The 17,174-nt window shown below is 33.9% G+C and overlaps 1 protein-coding gene across 10 annotated transcripts in view; it reads right to left on the bottom strand.

Moving 5' to 3' along the window:
• The window catches only part of LOC150107158 (small G protein signaling modulator 1-like), a 568,327-nt gene that overhangs the window by 165,789 nt on the left and 385,364 nt on the right, over positions 1-17,174 (bottom strand). For 9 of the 10 annotated variants that reach the window (XM_090391669.1, XM_090391666.1, XM_090391674.1 and 6 more), the window contains 2 exons: positions 14,183-14,466; positions 2,264-2,388 (listed from right to left, as the gene is read on the bottom strand). In XM_090391669.1, the coding sequence (XP_090247795.1) occupies positions 2,264-2,388; positions 14,183-14,466 (409 nt within the window). The remainder of the gene's footprint in view (positions 1-2,263; positions 2,389-14,182; positions 14,467-17,174) is intronic. The other variant, XM_090391676.1, reaches the window with a different exon arrangement.

Raw genomic sequence — 17,174 nt, 5'->3', positions numbered from 1 at the left:
TTGCTAGGAAGGTGCTTAAGTTAATCATGTACCTTTATTTTTCATGTATATATCTCTTAAGCCTTAATAAACATGTTTTGTATTATCTGCCTTAATCCAGCCAATTTTTTGAATTCAAATAGCCACTCATAAAATTACTAACGAACCTAGTGGGAGGGACATATGAAGGTAGTTTAATCTTTCAGGCCACGACTGCATGTAAAACAAAGAGAAGTGAGGACAGTTAGATTAGAGTTTGAAATTTTATTACTGTGTATTATTCTGAGATAGCCACCTTGGATAAAAGTCTTATCTATCCTCTGCATTGGCTGGCGCAGCAAAAAAATAAATTTGTCAATATTTAACCAGCGGACTGTCTCAAAGGACACAACTTTAGGGCCTTGTCCCATACACAGACAAAGCCATAATGAATGAAAGGATTACATGTGACAAAATTTCGGGAGCAGCCTGAATCATGGTTTGTTTAAGAAAAGGAAAGTGATAGCTGATTTATTTAACTTATTAGAAAACTATTACAGAAGCCGGAAAGGAAGAAACTGTATGGGAGAGTGTAGAAAACAGTGGTAAAGACAAAAGCAATGATAGGAATATACAAAGTAGAAGCAAATATAGATATAACACTATATATCACATGGATTAGCTTTCATGGTCAAATAGCAATGATCGAAAAGTAAATGAACAGTGCAAAGCAGAAAAACAAATACAGAAAAATAATACTGATGATGGTAAAAAAAAAAAAAAAAAGAAATTATCACTAGTGAGTGAGAAATGGTTTAAAATTTCCTGTGGACAAACGATATTTTCTAAATATACGGCTATCCCTAAGGGATAATCACATAATTAGAAAATATCAGTTATTGGTGGAAACAATTAGCAGGAAACCTGTTGGCTATTTCAAAAAAGTAGCTATTTTCAGAAAATAATTGCAGAAAATCACTTCCCATACTTCATCATTTTTGAGAATCAGCCACCTACTTAGAAAATATCAGTCATTCATGGTGAATTTTAAACCATTTTTTTTTTTTTTTTTTTTGCACTGGTGTTCATTTCATAATTTTATTTTACCATCACATCAACTCCTATAATTATCCAATATCAGTTTACTAACTGTGTTTGTTTCTACTTGAAAATGTTTATTTGCTTATCCATCTTTTATGTATATTGTATAATTTTATGTTCATGATCAACTATGATCCGTCTCTAAAAGAAAGCAACTGATTCAGCATACCTACAATTTCTGAAAATAGGTCTTTTCTTCTATCCTCAGATATATATCAATGGTTCTTTAGACAAAAATACTCAACTGCATCCTACGTCCTACAAAATATTAAGCTTTCCATATACACTTGTACAGAGCCAAATAAGAACAACATGAACCCTGTGTTCAGAAAATTCTAAATATTTTATTGTAATTCATCTTTTTCCTTTTTCCCTCTTTTACCTTGCGGTGTCAAGGGTTTTCTATTCATTTAACCACAACCGTACACAAGGATAAGGTGGTTAGCCCTATGCCTGTAAAAGCATTGAGTTCTCAAGGCCGGTTTGCTTGCTTGCGGGATGAAAAACCCTGTAGTCCACACCCAAAACCGGCTAACTTGGTTATGTCTGAGAAAAATCCTAAGCTCCTTACGTCAGCGATGGGAATCGCCCCCAAGACACTCCTTTTCCAGGCATGTGGTTGTGAAGCGCATAGCCACTCAACTAACTGCACTGACTTTTATTATAATATATTATTATTACGAGACATCTCCAAGGAGTTCAAAGACTCATCGAGGGAAGGCACTCGCTCTACCTCTCCATCTCTACCACCACTAGTATTTTTTGTTTGTAAATTGTGTGTGTACTAAAGGCTGATTTGTCTGTATGTGGGATGAAAACATGAGTTTCCAGGAGAAAAAACCCTGCTACCTCCGTATGAGATTGGTTAACTCACCTTCAATTTTAAAAAAAACCATATTCTTCTTGTCATGACAAGAATCGAACTTAGGCCTTTTCCAATCAAAGAGCAAAACATATTGCTGTTCTTCCAATTGCACTATGGAAGTGTCATATATTATATATGGGAGATATCTTTGTGAAAATGCCAAGATACTGAATCCATTTAAAAATTCATCCAATATCCTAAACTCTTCAAATGTTTTCTATTCATTGCTATATATGAATAAAACATGCTATACTTGAATAAAACTAACATTTATTCAAGGCAATTTCTAATCTAACTCTACAATTTATATTCTTTGATAGTTTAACTATTAATACATACGTGCACATGACATTCCGCAATTTGTCCAAATTTTCTGAAGTAAAATACCAATAATTTCTATCACATCGTTGTACATCTTTATCAATTCTATGCAGATTGAGAGAGAAGAGATCCAGAAGTTCTATCTAATTTAAAGAAAAAAATTATTCTTTAGAGTTAAGACAATAAAAAACAAATCACAGCTAGAGTTGAAATGCAACAAATACAGATTTATAAAAGTTGCATTTAATAAGAAAATTCACAGTATTCTGGTATGTTGTAACTTCATGGACAGTAATTTTCAACACATTGCAATATGCAGTGCAAATTGCATCATCACATTGAAGAATAAGATGAATAAAAATTGTGATTACACTTTTGATCCTTTTCTTATAAAAGTGTAGGACCATATAGACAGAGAAAGAAAAGAACAGCAGTGCAGACTGCTGCAATGGTAGAAATGTGCAAGAAAATAGGAACAGAACAGATACCTAATTGATATCAGTTTATCAGGAGGATGGGAAAAAAAGTAGATCCAAATGAAATCTTTCTCTGGAAGCCAAGCATAAAGGATTCATTGAGAAGTGAAATATCCAAATACTAAAACAGACAGATATTTATTACTGATACTGGTTGCTCTCAATAGGTTTAGCAGTGATGATCATGCAAAGAGTGTCAGCAAGCTGGAATGTGTTGTCTTGTCTTGACAGGAAGGGTGATGAATTCATCGAAATGAATTTAAATCAAGGCATGACTAGAAGGTGTATTCTTAATCCTAATTCTGTTGAGAGGTCATAATAGTATTTATTAATATTTGGGTACCTCCATGGAGCCTAGGACACAACATAGGAGGCTTACACTAAACCCATATAAGGAATCATTCCTATCCTTAAAACTCAGTCTCTGGCAATGGACTCACTGCAGCAATTCATTCACAAGTTACATTGAGAAAAATCTGGTATTTGCACAGTTGCTAACTACATTCTTATTTGATTTCAGGAATGACGCCTTATAAATTTTCTCCCTCCCCTTCCCTTGTGCTAGATCACTGTACTTTAATTCTATAAAATCCCGTCACCAACTTGTGCCTTTCTATAATTCCTTTAGTTTGCCTTCTGTAAATATCATAAATTTATTAATTAATCTTCATAGTGACCTCTCCACCACTTCCACAAAATACAGGCAACTACATTAGAGTCCATGTGTTGCAAAATCCAAACTTTAAGAGGAGTACTAGCTTATTTTTCTGCTTTGTCAATATCTTTCTCAAAAATCCAAGAATCTCTATTGTCTTTAACCAATTCTGTAGTATGTTTCCTAAACTTCTGCTTCACTACCACTATTTCTAGCCATATCAGACTAGAGACTGATTACAAATTCAACTGAAATGAGTGAAAGACAATTGAAATGATTCTGTAACCATTTCACAAACCAAAATTAATTATTTAAACTGTGCAGTTATCAGATTAATTCAATATTGTCCTTCCAAACTCATTAACAGAAAATGTTGAATACTGCCTTTAAAAACAAATCCTCAATATAAATTAAATAACAGTAATCCAAGTCTAGATTTCTTCTGCAGTGGTCATTCTCTAAGAATCTACTCTCTCATGCAATAAATTTTGATACTTATGGGCTGGCTGTCCTCTTATCCAAGCTACAAGCTAATTTTTCATTCCATCTGTTCAAGTTTATGCAGCAACCTTTCATGAAGTATTCAACTGGAAATTATGACCAACTGGAGAATACTATCTTTGGTCCCATGATATCTGTTACTGAACAGGAAATATACTCAATGAATGGGAATCTTTGAAAAAGTGATTAAATGAGGCAGTAAAAGTAAAGCCTGTTATATATATTGAAACAGATGGGACTAGATAACAGACTTCTGAGTTGAATCAGTGACTGGCTGTCAGATGGGTATCAAAGTTTTATATGGGCTACGGTATCCTGAAAGAGAAAGGTCACTAGTGGTTTACTGCAGGGATCAGTTTTGTGACCAATGCTGTTCAATTTGTATGCTAATGATAATGATATTGGGATGGTTTAACTAGTGATGTGCAGTTGTTCGCAGATGATGCAAAACTGGGGAAAGCAATGCAGAGTCAAGCAGATGTTATGGCCTTACAAGAGGACTTGAATAGATTGCATGAATGACCAGGTAAGTGGAACTGTCAGTTCAATGTTGCAAAGTGTAAGGTTGTGAGATTTGGTAAGCAATGATGGAATGCAAAGTATACACTTGGCATAGGAACTTTAAAGGAAGTAGAGGAAATGAGAGATCTAGTCCAAAGAATATTCACAAAGGTGGTCAGTGGTCTTTGGAATGTGGAGTATGAGGACAGATTGAGAGAATGTAAGTTGCAGAGCCTTGTGAATAGGAAGAAGAGGGGGGGGGGATATGATTGAGACATATAGGCTAGTCAGGGGTTGTTAACAGGTTCACATGGAAGAGATTTTTCATAGAATGTGAGAAAGGAGGGGTAGAACAAGAGGCCATTGCTGAAAGCAATGGTCATAAGGAGGGTGTGAGCAGAGGAGTCAGGAGAGATTCTTTGCATGGAAAGTGATTGGTGAGTTGAATGCATTGCCTGAGTGTTGTGAATGTAGACACATTGAATCAGTTTAAAGTATTGTGTGCAATAGTCTGTACCTTCTATGATGAGTCTCTGACTCCATGGAGATCAGATGTTAATAATAATGATAATAAAAATCACAAGGCAGACAATGTCTATGAGAAAGCAGTCAGAGTGAGCATGAGACAGGGATAGAGAGAGAGAGAGAGGGTTACAGTTAACTAAATTCAACACTTCTAAACAGTATCAAGATAGAAATGTTTGTTGCACACACATCAGACAGAAAAGATAAACGTTAGAGAAAAAGCTTCTTAGCCACTAAGAGTTCATCTATACAATTAGTCCTAAACTTAAAATCATATACAACTCTCTGATATCTATCAGAAAGCCACTTACAAATCCAATCCACTAACTTGATATCCAAACCTACATATTGTAACTTAAAAGCCAACTTGTCAAATGTAAAAGCACACTGTCAAATGCCTTTGCAAAATTTAAAAAAAAATGACAGTGTATGCCTTATTCTCATCCACTACTCTTGTTAGCCTATTGTAAAAGGTAACCAGATTACTAAAATAAGAGCACTCCTTAGCAAACTCAGGCTAGCCTACATAAATAATATTGCACTCATCTACTCAATTCTGTATACGAGTTTTTACCAATTTCTCGAAAATCTTAACAAAAGATTTTAATGGGTTCACATCAGTGGCAGGCAGGCTAGTAAGTACAAAGTCAAAAGTTAATCATGTATTATTTAAAAACACAGTATGGGCAGTGTGAGATATAAAGAACAATGCAGAATAGGTGAGATGTAAACTGAAAAAAAAAAAACTATTGATGTTTGGTATGGTTCTGATTCAAATTAGGATGATGCAGCAGGACTTCAGCACTCTCCTTAAATGAAAATTTGAACTCGAAGCAGTAATGGTGAAGTATGTACATTCTAGAGCAGTAGATTCTGTAGTAGTCAATCTCATGCTGCACTAGGGCCAACTTATTTCTCAGATTTCTTACTAATGATGTAAGATTAGTTTTCTTGTAATTTCTTCTCTGGAGAACTTCTACTTTGTCCAAAATAGGAGAGGTGGAAATCAGTAACTTGGCAGATGCTAGGTATAGAAAGAGGAGATCATTAATCTTTAAAGAAGAAGAAACCTCAATAAGAGTTTCTCAATTAGACAATTTGGGATTTAGTCAACCAAATTGTATTCTTCTTGGCTTAAACCACAGTGTAAAATGATGGTACAACATGACTGACTTTCATGATAGCTAAGGTTTTGCCCAGTTTAACAATGCCTCTGTTGTTTTTGAGAAGGCAGCTGACACAGTGAAAAAAAAAAAAAAAAAAGGTCATTGTTGGAGATCTAAACAGCAGAGTAGGAAATGATTAGCAAACATATAGGAATGTTTTGGGAAAATTTAGAGAAAAGAGCAAAGATAATAATAATAGTAAGTACCTGCTGGATTTCTGTTCAGGACATGGACCAGTTATTACCAACACCATGTACCAACATAAAAATATCCACAAATTCACATGGAGAGAAGATGCAAGAAATAAAAAAGTCTCACTGACTATATTATAGTCAGTAAGACTTTAAAAGTTGATAGAAATGTTTTCCTACTGATTCAGGACACAAGCATATACACAGGATTTGAAACAGGAAGTGATCACTATTGAGTTTTCAGAAGAATAAAATCGAATATAATATTGAAAACAAAAGTGTGTAAGAAAGTTTTAAAATGAATCAAAGTTGAGCAGCTTTTAGAAGTTAACTATAGTCTCAAATACACAAACATCATTCAAGAAACAAATTAAAGAGTTTGAAAACAAGAAACAAACCTTGGAGATTCAGTGGCAAACTCTGAAGAAAACATTGATTGATTCAGCCCAAATAGGCATGAGGTGAGGTTGTCTGTAAGAACAGAAAAATCAGAACTCCATGGTGGATTGAGGAAGTAAAAAAGGCAGTCAAGGAAAAGAAGAAAGCATATCAAAAGTTCCTGGCAAGAAAGTCAGCTTGTGCTCTTAGAGAATACAGAGAAAACTGTAAGAAAGTAAAGCACTGTGTCAAATTGGCTAAACAAAAGTAATCGGAAGACTTTGGTAAGAACATAGAAAATAACTATCATGAAGATGGCAAACTATTCTGGAAGTTATCAAAAAAATTTAGAAATGGAGGAAAAGAGTACTCAGAGATGATAAAAGTGTCATAAAAACTGAAGATAAAGATATTCTAGATGTCTGGAGAGTAATTACTTTTACTTTGAAAGATTGCTAAATGAAGAAAGCATTGTCAGAATGGTGGTAGAAAATTCCCAGCAGAAATGCATATCCAAATTGAAGTAGAAAAAGCAAATCTGAAATGTGGGAAGGCAGCTAAAGAAGATGAAATTTGACCAGAAATGCTCAAATATGAAGGTATAAAAGTTTCATGGTGGCTGCACCACATAATTCAGAAGGCCTGGTAAGAGGGTTGAATTCCAGATGATTAGAGCAGAGCTCTCATAGTCTTCTTAGCCTTTCTTCGTCCACTGCAGGACATAGGCCTCCCCCAACTTCTTCCATTTTTTTCTTCTCTTTTGTCTCTGACCACCATTTCACTCCTCTCCATCTTTTTCTCTGTCTACCATTCCATTATCAATCTTGTCCCTTTCGTCTCTCATTCTCCCTATATGATCAGCACATCTCCATTTTGAAATTTTTATTACTTCTATTATATATGTTACGTAATCTTGTTTGTCTTCTTATTTCTTCATTATTAATTTTATCCTTTTTAGTAATTTTCAGCATTCTTCTTTCCAGTTTTCTCTGTGCTATCCTCAGATCTTCAGATTGCTTCTCTGTTATGCTCATCTCTTGCTACCATATGTAAACACTGGTGTCACACAGCTATTGAATATTTTCCTTTTTAAACACAATGGTAGTTCTCCTATTATATGTTCTTTTGGTACAGTAAAGGCTCTATTATCTTGAATGATTCTTCTATTGATTTCTTTATTTTGTCTTACTTTAATACTTACTGTTTGTCCAAGGCAGATATATTCATTTATTTGATTTATGTCTATAATCATTTTGTCTTCTTCTTCTTCATATTCTTTTGTCATATTGTTTTTTCAAAATTTATTTTAAGTCCCACTTTTAGGCTTTCCCACCATAGTTCATTTGTCATAGATGCAGTTCTTTACTCTTTGTGATGAGTATTATGCCATCAGCAAATGTTAGGTGGTTGAGGGGCTTCCCATTTATATTAATTCTTTCACTTCCCAATTTAGTTTTTTAAATATTTCCAATGTTTAAAAATTTCTTCCAATGTTGCACTGAACAGTTTGGGTGAAAGTGAAACTATACTAAAAAGCAACAGCCACCTGGATCTCCCAGGTGGCTGTTGCTTTTTCGTATAGTTTATTTATTAGTCTAATATATTTCTTTTCTATATTCTGTTTTTCCAATGCTTCTATCATTCCATCTTGAAATATGAAGTGAAAAGTTTTTGTGTAATCTATAAACATCACATGAAGGTCTATTTGGTATTCATTAGTTTTTTTCCTATTAATTGGTTTATAGTATGAATATGGTCTATTGTAGAAAATTATTTTTCTAAAACCAGCTTGCTTTCCTGGTTGAGCTTCATCCAACTTTATCATTAATCTATTTATAATATTTTTGAAAACAATTTATATACTTGTGATAATAGGATTATTGGTCTGTAATTATTTGTTTCTTCTTTATTTCCTTTTTTGTGGATTAAGACCCTAATTGTATTGTTCCACCATTCAGAGGCTTTTTTTTTTGTTTGATGATGTCAATAAATAACAAATTCAGTTCCTTCCACAATATCCTTCCTCCTGCCTTTAGATGTTCAGCCAGTATTCTATCTTCACCTGGACTTTTGTTAAATTTCATTTCTAAAATCAGTTTCTCCACTTCTTCCACCACCATTTCTGGTATCATTTCAGCTTCTTTATTTTCATCATCCTCAGTGGGTCCAAGATATCTTCATACATCTTGGTATAAAAGTCTTCGCACATTTTCATCATTTTATTTCTTTCATACTTTATCTCCTTATTTTTATTTTTAAGACATGTAATCCAGTTCATTATTTTATTAGTTTCCTTTCTTATTACTTTTAATAAGAAAGGAAAGAATTCATACATTAACTTCTAGTATAATTTCTTATTTCTCTTCTCACTAGTTTTTTAAATTCAATAAATTCTATTCCTTCCCTAGTACCTTTATGTCTTTTCTTTCTCAATTCTTCTCTTTTCTTAAGTCTTCAGTATTTTGACTTAATTTACTTTTTTTTGCATATTTTTTTAACATTTCTACATTAGATTTTTCTATTGATGATATAATGTTTTCCATTCTTTGTGCAGGGTTTAGGCGTTATTCTTTGTTTAAAATAAGTTTTTCTGTCAAAATCTTTCCAAATTTTTTGTACTGTGTTCAAATCATTTCATTATTTTAACACTAGTTCTTTTTTGTTTCTCTCCTATTTTTTATGTTGTTTAATTTGATTTTAGCTCTGATCATTCTATTGGCACTATCCAAATCTTATTTATTACTGATATATCCTCTATTAATTCTTTTCTATTACTCAAAATAAAGTCTATTTCATTTTTCATAATATCATCAAGCAATTGCCATGTCCATTTTCATGCCTTTCTCTTTTTATAGAATGTATTCATTATAAATAGACCCTAACTTTAATAGTACCCATATATAGCTCTCACAGTACTCATAAAAAAAGGGAGATAAAATTGAATGTGAGAATTATAAAAGTATTTCCTTACTGAATGTTCCTGATAAGATTTATGCAAGCACAGTTGAGAAATGGTTAAGAAAAATTGTGGAAGGGAAGCTTGGTGAAAAACAAGCAAGTTTAAGGCCAAATAGAAGTTGGTAGGATGAGATTTTTACTTTAAGACAAATAGCTGAGAAATCTTGGGAATATAACTAGGATTTTAATTTAAGTTTCATAGACCTGGAAAATGCATATGACAAGGTGCCAAGAGAAAGCTCTTCAAAACACTACATTTATATGGTGTAAATGAGATATTAGATTAAGCAATATATAGTTTATATTTAAGTAATAAATCAGTTAGAATTGAAGGAAATATAGGAAAATGGTTTGATGTTTCATCAGGTGTGTGACAAGAGTGCATATTATCTTCACTGTTACTCATTTATCTATATGGATCACATTATAAAAGAAAGTGGTATTAAATCTGATATCAAAATTCACAATGTTAATCTTAGTTCTTTACTTTATGCAGATGATGTTATACTTCTGAATAAATCCAGAAGATTCCCTGACTAAATTGAATAACTGTTATTATAAATTTGGAATGAAAATCGGTAATAAAAAACAATAATAATAATAAAAAAAAGGGCAGAAACATTAAAAACATCAACTGCAACCAGAAGGATGAACCTAAAGAACAAGAAAAACATTTTAGCTATTTGGGCACAATTTTTAGTGAAGATGGCAAATTATATATAGAAATAGACAACAGAATCAGTAGGAAGTCAACTGAATACATTTATATGGAATAAGAGAGAGATTAGTCAAAAGACTAAACTAGCTGTATACAAGACAGTGTTCAAACCAATTTTAATGGATCTGTGAAATGGGTTAGAAATAAAACACTTGATCAAAGACTGAATACCTGAGATGTGAGAGTTCTGAAAAAAATTGGTGGAGTGACCAGGTGACATTAATGGCAGCATCATATTAAAAATGAAGATATCAGGAAAGAATTTGACATTGTTAGCATTCAGGAATGTATTAGTAGAGCTAATCTCAGATGGTATGGTCATTTAAACAGAATGGGAGAGGAAAGATTAGCAAAACAAGTGTTCTTTGCTAGGCTGGCAGGTAAAAGACCAAGATGTAGGTAAGTTAGTAACTTGGTGTAACTTTTTTCATGTTGTACTATCATAAATATTGTACCCATATGCAGTACTAATGTACTATAGGTTGATCAACCAACCTCTTCTGTATGGGCTCAACCTTTAAAAAAAAAAAGAAAAAAAAGTGGATTGATAAAGTAAACAGTGTCTTAGAAAACAGAAATATAAGATCTGAAAATGTTGAAGTCTTGACAGATAACAGATTAATTTGGAAGAATATTGTTGACTGGAAGTTAGTAATGGTGTAACTTTTTCATGTAGTACTATCATAATATACTGTACTCTTCCTGTGGGTATATATATCAAGATGTTGATGATAGAGACACGTCATGGTTAATTATTAAAGTTATGGATTTCCTGAAAAATATGTGAGAATAATCAGGGTCAGAGCATACGATATGAGCATGATGCAGTTAAGTTTTAATGATTCTAATTTCTTGGAAAGGATGATCCGCAGACTGTTAAGAGTTCCAATTCCACATATTTCAGTCATTTCTGGAAAGCACGCTAAGAATAGGTCTGCCCCAAGTAATTTATTCACATTCTATAATAAAGTGACAGTTCAGCTGAATAAAGGAAATGGCTACACCATGATGCTGTTAAGAGCTTTGAAAACACATTTGAATGGACAAGGCATTACATGTTGATAACCTAATATATAAATTAGAGACTTGGAGAGAGAGAGAGAGAGATATATAAAGATGGCAAATGGGGGGTGTCTCGGTTTAATGCAGCAAAATGCAAAGTCTCAAAGTTTGGGATACATCAATGGAGGCTGCATACTCGATTGGAGGAGCTGTACTGCAGGAAGTAGGGGGAGACAAGAGATCTGGGGGTGATGATCAATAGAAAACTGAAATTCAGGGGGCATATTGCAAAGGTGGTGAAGGTAACCTAGAGGATAGCTGCAATACTGAGAAGGACGATGACCTGCAGAGAGAGAGAAGAGTTGTCATTCCATTGTATAAGACCTTGATCAGACCACACTTAGACTATTGTTCTCAAATTTGGTCTCCAGGATTTGAAGGGGATAAATTAACTGTGGAAAGGGTGCAGAGGCAGATAACAAAGATGATTTCAGGACTGTACAATGTTAATTATGAGGATCGACTGAGGAAATGTGGACTGCAGAGTTTGGTGGATAGAAGAAGGAGAGGTGATACGATCAAGACTTTTAAACTGTTGAGAGGCAGTTACAGGGTAGACATTGGGGAGTTCTTTTGCTTGGTGTGAGCAAGAGGGTGAGGAGTGGTTTCTTTGCATGGAGGGTGGTGGAACTGTGGAATGCATTGCCTGAATAGCATTCAGGCAATGCATTCCACAGTTCCTGAAGAGCAAGAATGGTCAATGAGTCAAGGAGTGGTATGATAGACTGTGTTTCCTGGGAAGGACCTCCCACGATGAGTCTCTTGACTCCATGGAGGCCTGAATAATAATAATAATAATAATAATAATAATAATAATAATCAAAGAAATCTATAAGGGAAGTAATAGATGTGTTATTGCACAGCAAACAAAATCAAGATCTTCAATTGCAATGTCAAGGCCATATTATTTTACATGTATAAGAGGCATGGAAGATGACCAAAACAAGAAGCTAAATTAAATAGTTTTCAACCAAAATGTCTGTTGTAAAAATATTTTTCCCCTAATGTATAACAAACAGTGACTTATATAAGCTGACTGGAGCAAAAAAGCATTACTAATGAAATAAAAAAAAATGCAGATGGAAATGGATTTGACAAATAATGAGAATGGACAGCAGAGAAATTTCTACAATGACTTTGAAATGAATCCCAGAAGGAAATAAGAAAAGGGGAAGGTCTAAAATAGGCAGAGAATAATAGAAAATGAAAGTAGAATGGCTGGCTGACAGCTGGAGAGAAGCTGAACTGATGGCTTAGAATAGAAGTATCTTGAATAAATAGATCTCGGCCTTATGTGCAAAGGAGAGCGATGAGCCAGCAAAACAAAATCTTAGAGAATTCCACAATTATTTGGCTAGTAGAAGAAAGGGTGAAGGGGTGGCAGGTTGGGAGTAGTGAGGAATAAGAGTGGGAAAGAAAAGGTGTAATACCAGCAAGCAGTTTTCAGGAATGTGAAGTTTTTAAAACAAGCTGATGTTAATAAGACTATGGGACTAGATGGGAAGCCATGTATATGAAAGGAATATGCAAAATAGTTGTTGAAAGTGAATTATTGAATCCAGACTTATTGAATAATTAAGTCCTTGACTTAATTATTCAATAAGTCTGGCAACATGAACATTTCCAGAAGAGGTGGAAAAAAGTTCTACTGCATAAGAAAGAATCCAAGTCGGTGATGTCAAACTATAGGCCAATTTGTGTATCAGGTTTGTAAAGACATCTTTCATAAATAAATAAAGAGAGAAGCATGGGGTTTGTCAGTAAACTAGTTACATTTTATAAGAGATGACATGTGTGTTAGATAAGGGAGATACTGATATGGTAATTTTTCTAGATAATGCAAAGCATTCGGTAAGATACTATATGACAAACCACTGAATAATCAGTTGCTAACCTGGTTTAAATGGATGGTTAGCTGACATGAACTAGCAAATTGTGTATGAGGTGCAATGTCTTGAAAGTGAAAGGTGAAGAAGGATACTACAGGATTCTTTCCTGGGAACACTGTTGTTTAATCTACATATCAATGGCGTAGTTAAGGTCTGGGAGATATTCAACTGTCTGCTGATGATTCTAAATTGAGAAGAGCAGTTTCAGGAAACTGTGAAGTGATGCTCATTAAAAGATGATCCGAAAAGTCAGCAACTTTAGGCAGATGACTGGGAATAACAATTCAGTGTTGTTAAGTGTAAAGGCTTGCACTATGACCAGAAAGGAAGCGGAATGAATTGTTCTGTATTGGAGAAACTTCATTCCAAGAGCAGGAACAAGGTGATAGATATGCAGTTTTTGGACAGAAAGTTCAAGGGGCCACATCTCAAAAGTTGTACCAGTGATCACAAAACAGCTGTCATAATGAGAACAATGCTAACAAACAGGGGAATAAGACAGTGATGTTCAATTGTATAAGGTACCAATCAGGCCACAGATCTGGTAACTTAGAAGAGATTTTTTTGCATAGTGAGTGGTGAACAAGGGGGAATGCATTATCAGAGTGGCTGATGAATGCTCTACTTCTGAACGTTTTCAGAAGTAGGTATGATATATATATATTGTGGTCTGTGAGAGTTTGGCCTCCCAAAATGAGTAAGTCTTCTGATTCTATGGAGGTTCAGAAATAGCAGTAATATTAAAATGAATGCCAATGTCATAAAGATAATCCATATCTTAAAACCACATTTTTCTCAAAATGTGAATTAAAATTGTGATTTAGTTTTAGGCTACTGCATCTACTGCATCTTAGTTAATTATTAAAACATTAAAGGCTAATTATAGAAAAACTTAGAAATAAGTTCTAAAGACTTACAGAATAAACTCCCCCACTAGAAGATGCAGGTGAAATGCAGCTTGATCGGGATTCTGCAGAGAGCTGACTAGCTGCATCCAAGCAATCGCCAGGTGTAAGCTCATCCTTTATTATGGATGTGTCTGTATCTTCCAGCTGCTGTTCTTGTTTCACGACTTTTTTTTGTTGTTGTTCTGCAATATGACCTTCCAGCAAAACATTCTTTTGTTTCAAACGTTCGCATGGGGAAATTCCAGTAATAATATCAAATGATGGATTTGTGACAATAATACTCTGACTTTCCACTATACCCATCAAACATAATATGGTAGAAAGGAGATAGGGTAAACATAAAAATTACTGAATGAGTACTGAAAGAATGAAATCTAATTCTTAAATAAAGATTTTAAAAATTGAACAGTAATGAAAAAAAAATGTAAATATCAGATTATTCATTTAAAGAATATACTAAATAATTAAAATAACTCAATAATGCAAAAGGATACATCAACTGTTAAAAATCAGATATTACAAAAACAAATTTTACAGTCAAGTAAATGAGTACATTTATCACTATAATGATAAATAAAAGATTAACATAAACTGTATGAAATACTTTATTAATGGAAGCAATGATTTCCTTGATTAGCCATCTGTATGTATTACATTACACTACTGAAATTTGATAAGTTAGCACCAAGCTTTACTGTTAGTGGAGGCTCATGATGTTGCATGGCTATTTTTTCACCTCTGTTCTGTCAGATTTATTTAAATGAATTAAACTTAATTTTCAATTTATTTATTCATTAAGTTTCACTTCAGTTTCACTCAATATCTATAATCACAACTGACTTCAAGGTGCCATGTTTCAGAGTATGTTTCTGATTTGCATGAAGAAAGGGCCTTGCATCCTCAATTCCAGTGTGTAACAGAAAATACTTGATAAGCCCCTCCAAGAAAACACTATATTATGAGTAATTGAGTTTCTTTGGAGGCCATATTTCACAATGTAGGTATTCTTAATAATTCTTAATCCTTACTGAAACACAGTACCCATCTGCTCGCATCCCTCAAAAACCCCCTTTAATTTACAATAAAAGTTTATGTACACATGTGAGAAACAAATAATTTTATTTGGTCCATAATGGATGTAATGCTTGGTTTTCCTTTCTCCCTTTTGGCCATAACCATGAAACTTTGATTCTGAATCTATCAAGACACATGCAGAATGTCATGAATGCATTCATACATTGTGCTTTGAATTAATAGGGCCAACGAAAGAAGTAATATATTATGTCCTTCAAAAGTATATTCATCTTGAATATTTTATGTCAAGAAAAAACAAAAAAAAAAAACCATAAAATTCAGGAAAAATGACATCACCCCAGTCTGAGGTTAGCCAAGCACTAATTAAGAAGACTTAAGAAATATTGTTCATGTCTTTTGGAATATTCCAGTCCACATATTTTCAACCAAAGAACCCATATCATTCTTTTAATTGTCACCAACATGTCCACAGATACATTAACAGAAACACTATATTTCTTTTATCCTACATTGCACATTTTTTCACATCTTAAGTTCTCTGAAATTGAGATGCATCTTACACTTCATGGCTTCTTACAACTGTTGTGAAAAACAGTTACCAACTGTCAGTGTGAGAGGTGAGAGGCAATTGGAAAGCCAGAAAGAAGAGTGGCTGCCAAGAGGCAGTCACATAATAGTTATGATCAGTTCACATGCACACTTCTTCATATCTTTATCATGCTATCATTTAAGTTGAGTGTTGGGTATTGAGTTTAACTAAAATTTGGATCCTGATTGCCATTTAGAATGCCTTTAAAAAGATTACTCTACGCTACATTGAAAAGAAATGTTGTTACACATGCAGAAAAACATAGCAACACACAAATACTCACCACTTGAGAAATGGCTGCAATTCCATATTCTCTTGCATAGCAACAACTAAGTGCTCTGTGAAATCTAAGAAAGCAGGATATCCACAAGCAGATGAAGCTGTATTACATTTTGTTACTGATATGCATGTAAAAGTATTGAATATCACATGCCAAGCCATGTAATTGAGGGTCAAGGCAAGTGCACATGTTATTAGTGCACAAAAAATAGATGGATGACAAGTGAGCTAATGGAAGACTGGCTAAAATCATTTGGAATAAATGTCCAGGATCATTATTTAATTCACCTAGTATGTTAGTTCTTGATGTGTTTGTAGACATTAATCTGAACAGTTAAAGAATAAGCCCATCATATCACTCTGATGCTATGTATGTATAACCATTACTACTAGTATAAGCACTACTATTTGGAATAGATGAAAGAAATTTTAAAGTAACGAGAGGTCAACATGGTCGATGCATCTGCCATGTGGTATTATCATTAAGGAATTGAACATCTTTATCAAAAACTTCCTACAAACTTTGAACAAAAGCTGCTTAATCTCCAGCACTGAGTGATTCAGTTGAGGAAAAACAAAACCATGGGTTGAGTTAAATATTAAATGCTGCCAAAAACCAAGTGCTCTTCAATATTCCTTGAAATTATTATTATTAACATTTGACCTCCATGGAATCAGAGACTCATCATGGAAGATACACACTATTACACACAATGCTCATCCAACCTAGCCTTAAACTGATTCAATGTTTCTACACCCACAACAAACTCAGGTAATGTATTCCACTCAGCAACCACTCTCCATGCAAAGAACCTACTCCTCACTCCTCTGCTCACACCCTCTTTATATAGTTTCCAGCAATGACCTCTTGTCCTAGTCCCCTCTCCCATTCCATGAAAAATATCCATGTCGACGCGATAACAACCCCTGACTAGCTTATATGTCTCAATCATACCCTTCCTCTTCCTTCTATTCATGAGGCTCTGCAACTTACATTCTCTCAATCTATCCTCATACTCCACATTCCAAAGACCACTGACCACCTTTGTGAATCTTCTCTGCACCCTTTCTAACATATCCTTGTCACCATAAAAACCA

The sequence above is a fragment of the Typopeltis vanoorti genome, chromosome 4 (genome assembly GCF_054136105.1).
Source record: "Typopeltis vanoorti isolate ZY-2024b chromosome 4, IOZ_Tvanoo_1.0, whole genome shotgun sequence".
NCBI lineage: Eukaryota > Metazoa > Arthropoda > Arachnida > Uropygi > Thelyphonidae > Typopeltis > Typopeltis vanoorti.
This window is presented reverse-complemented; position numbering and strand designations above follow the sequence as displayed.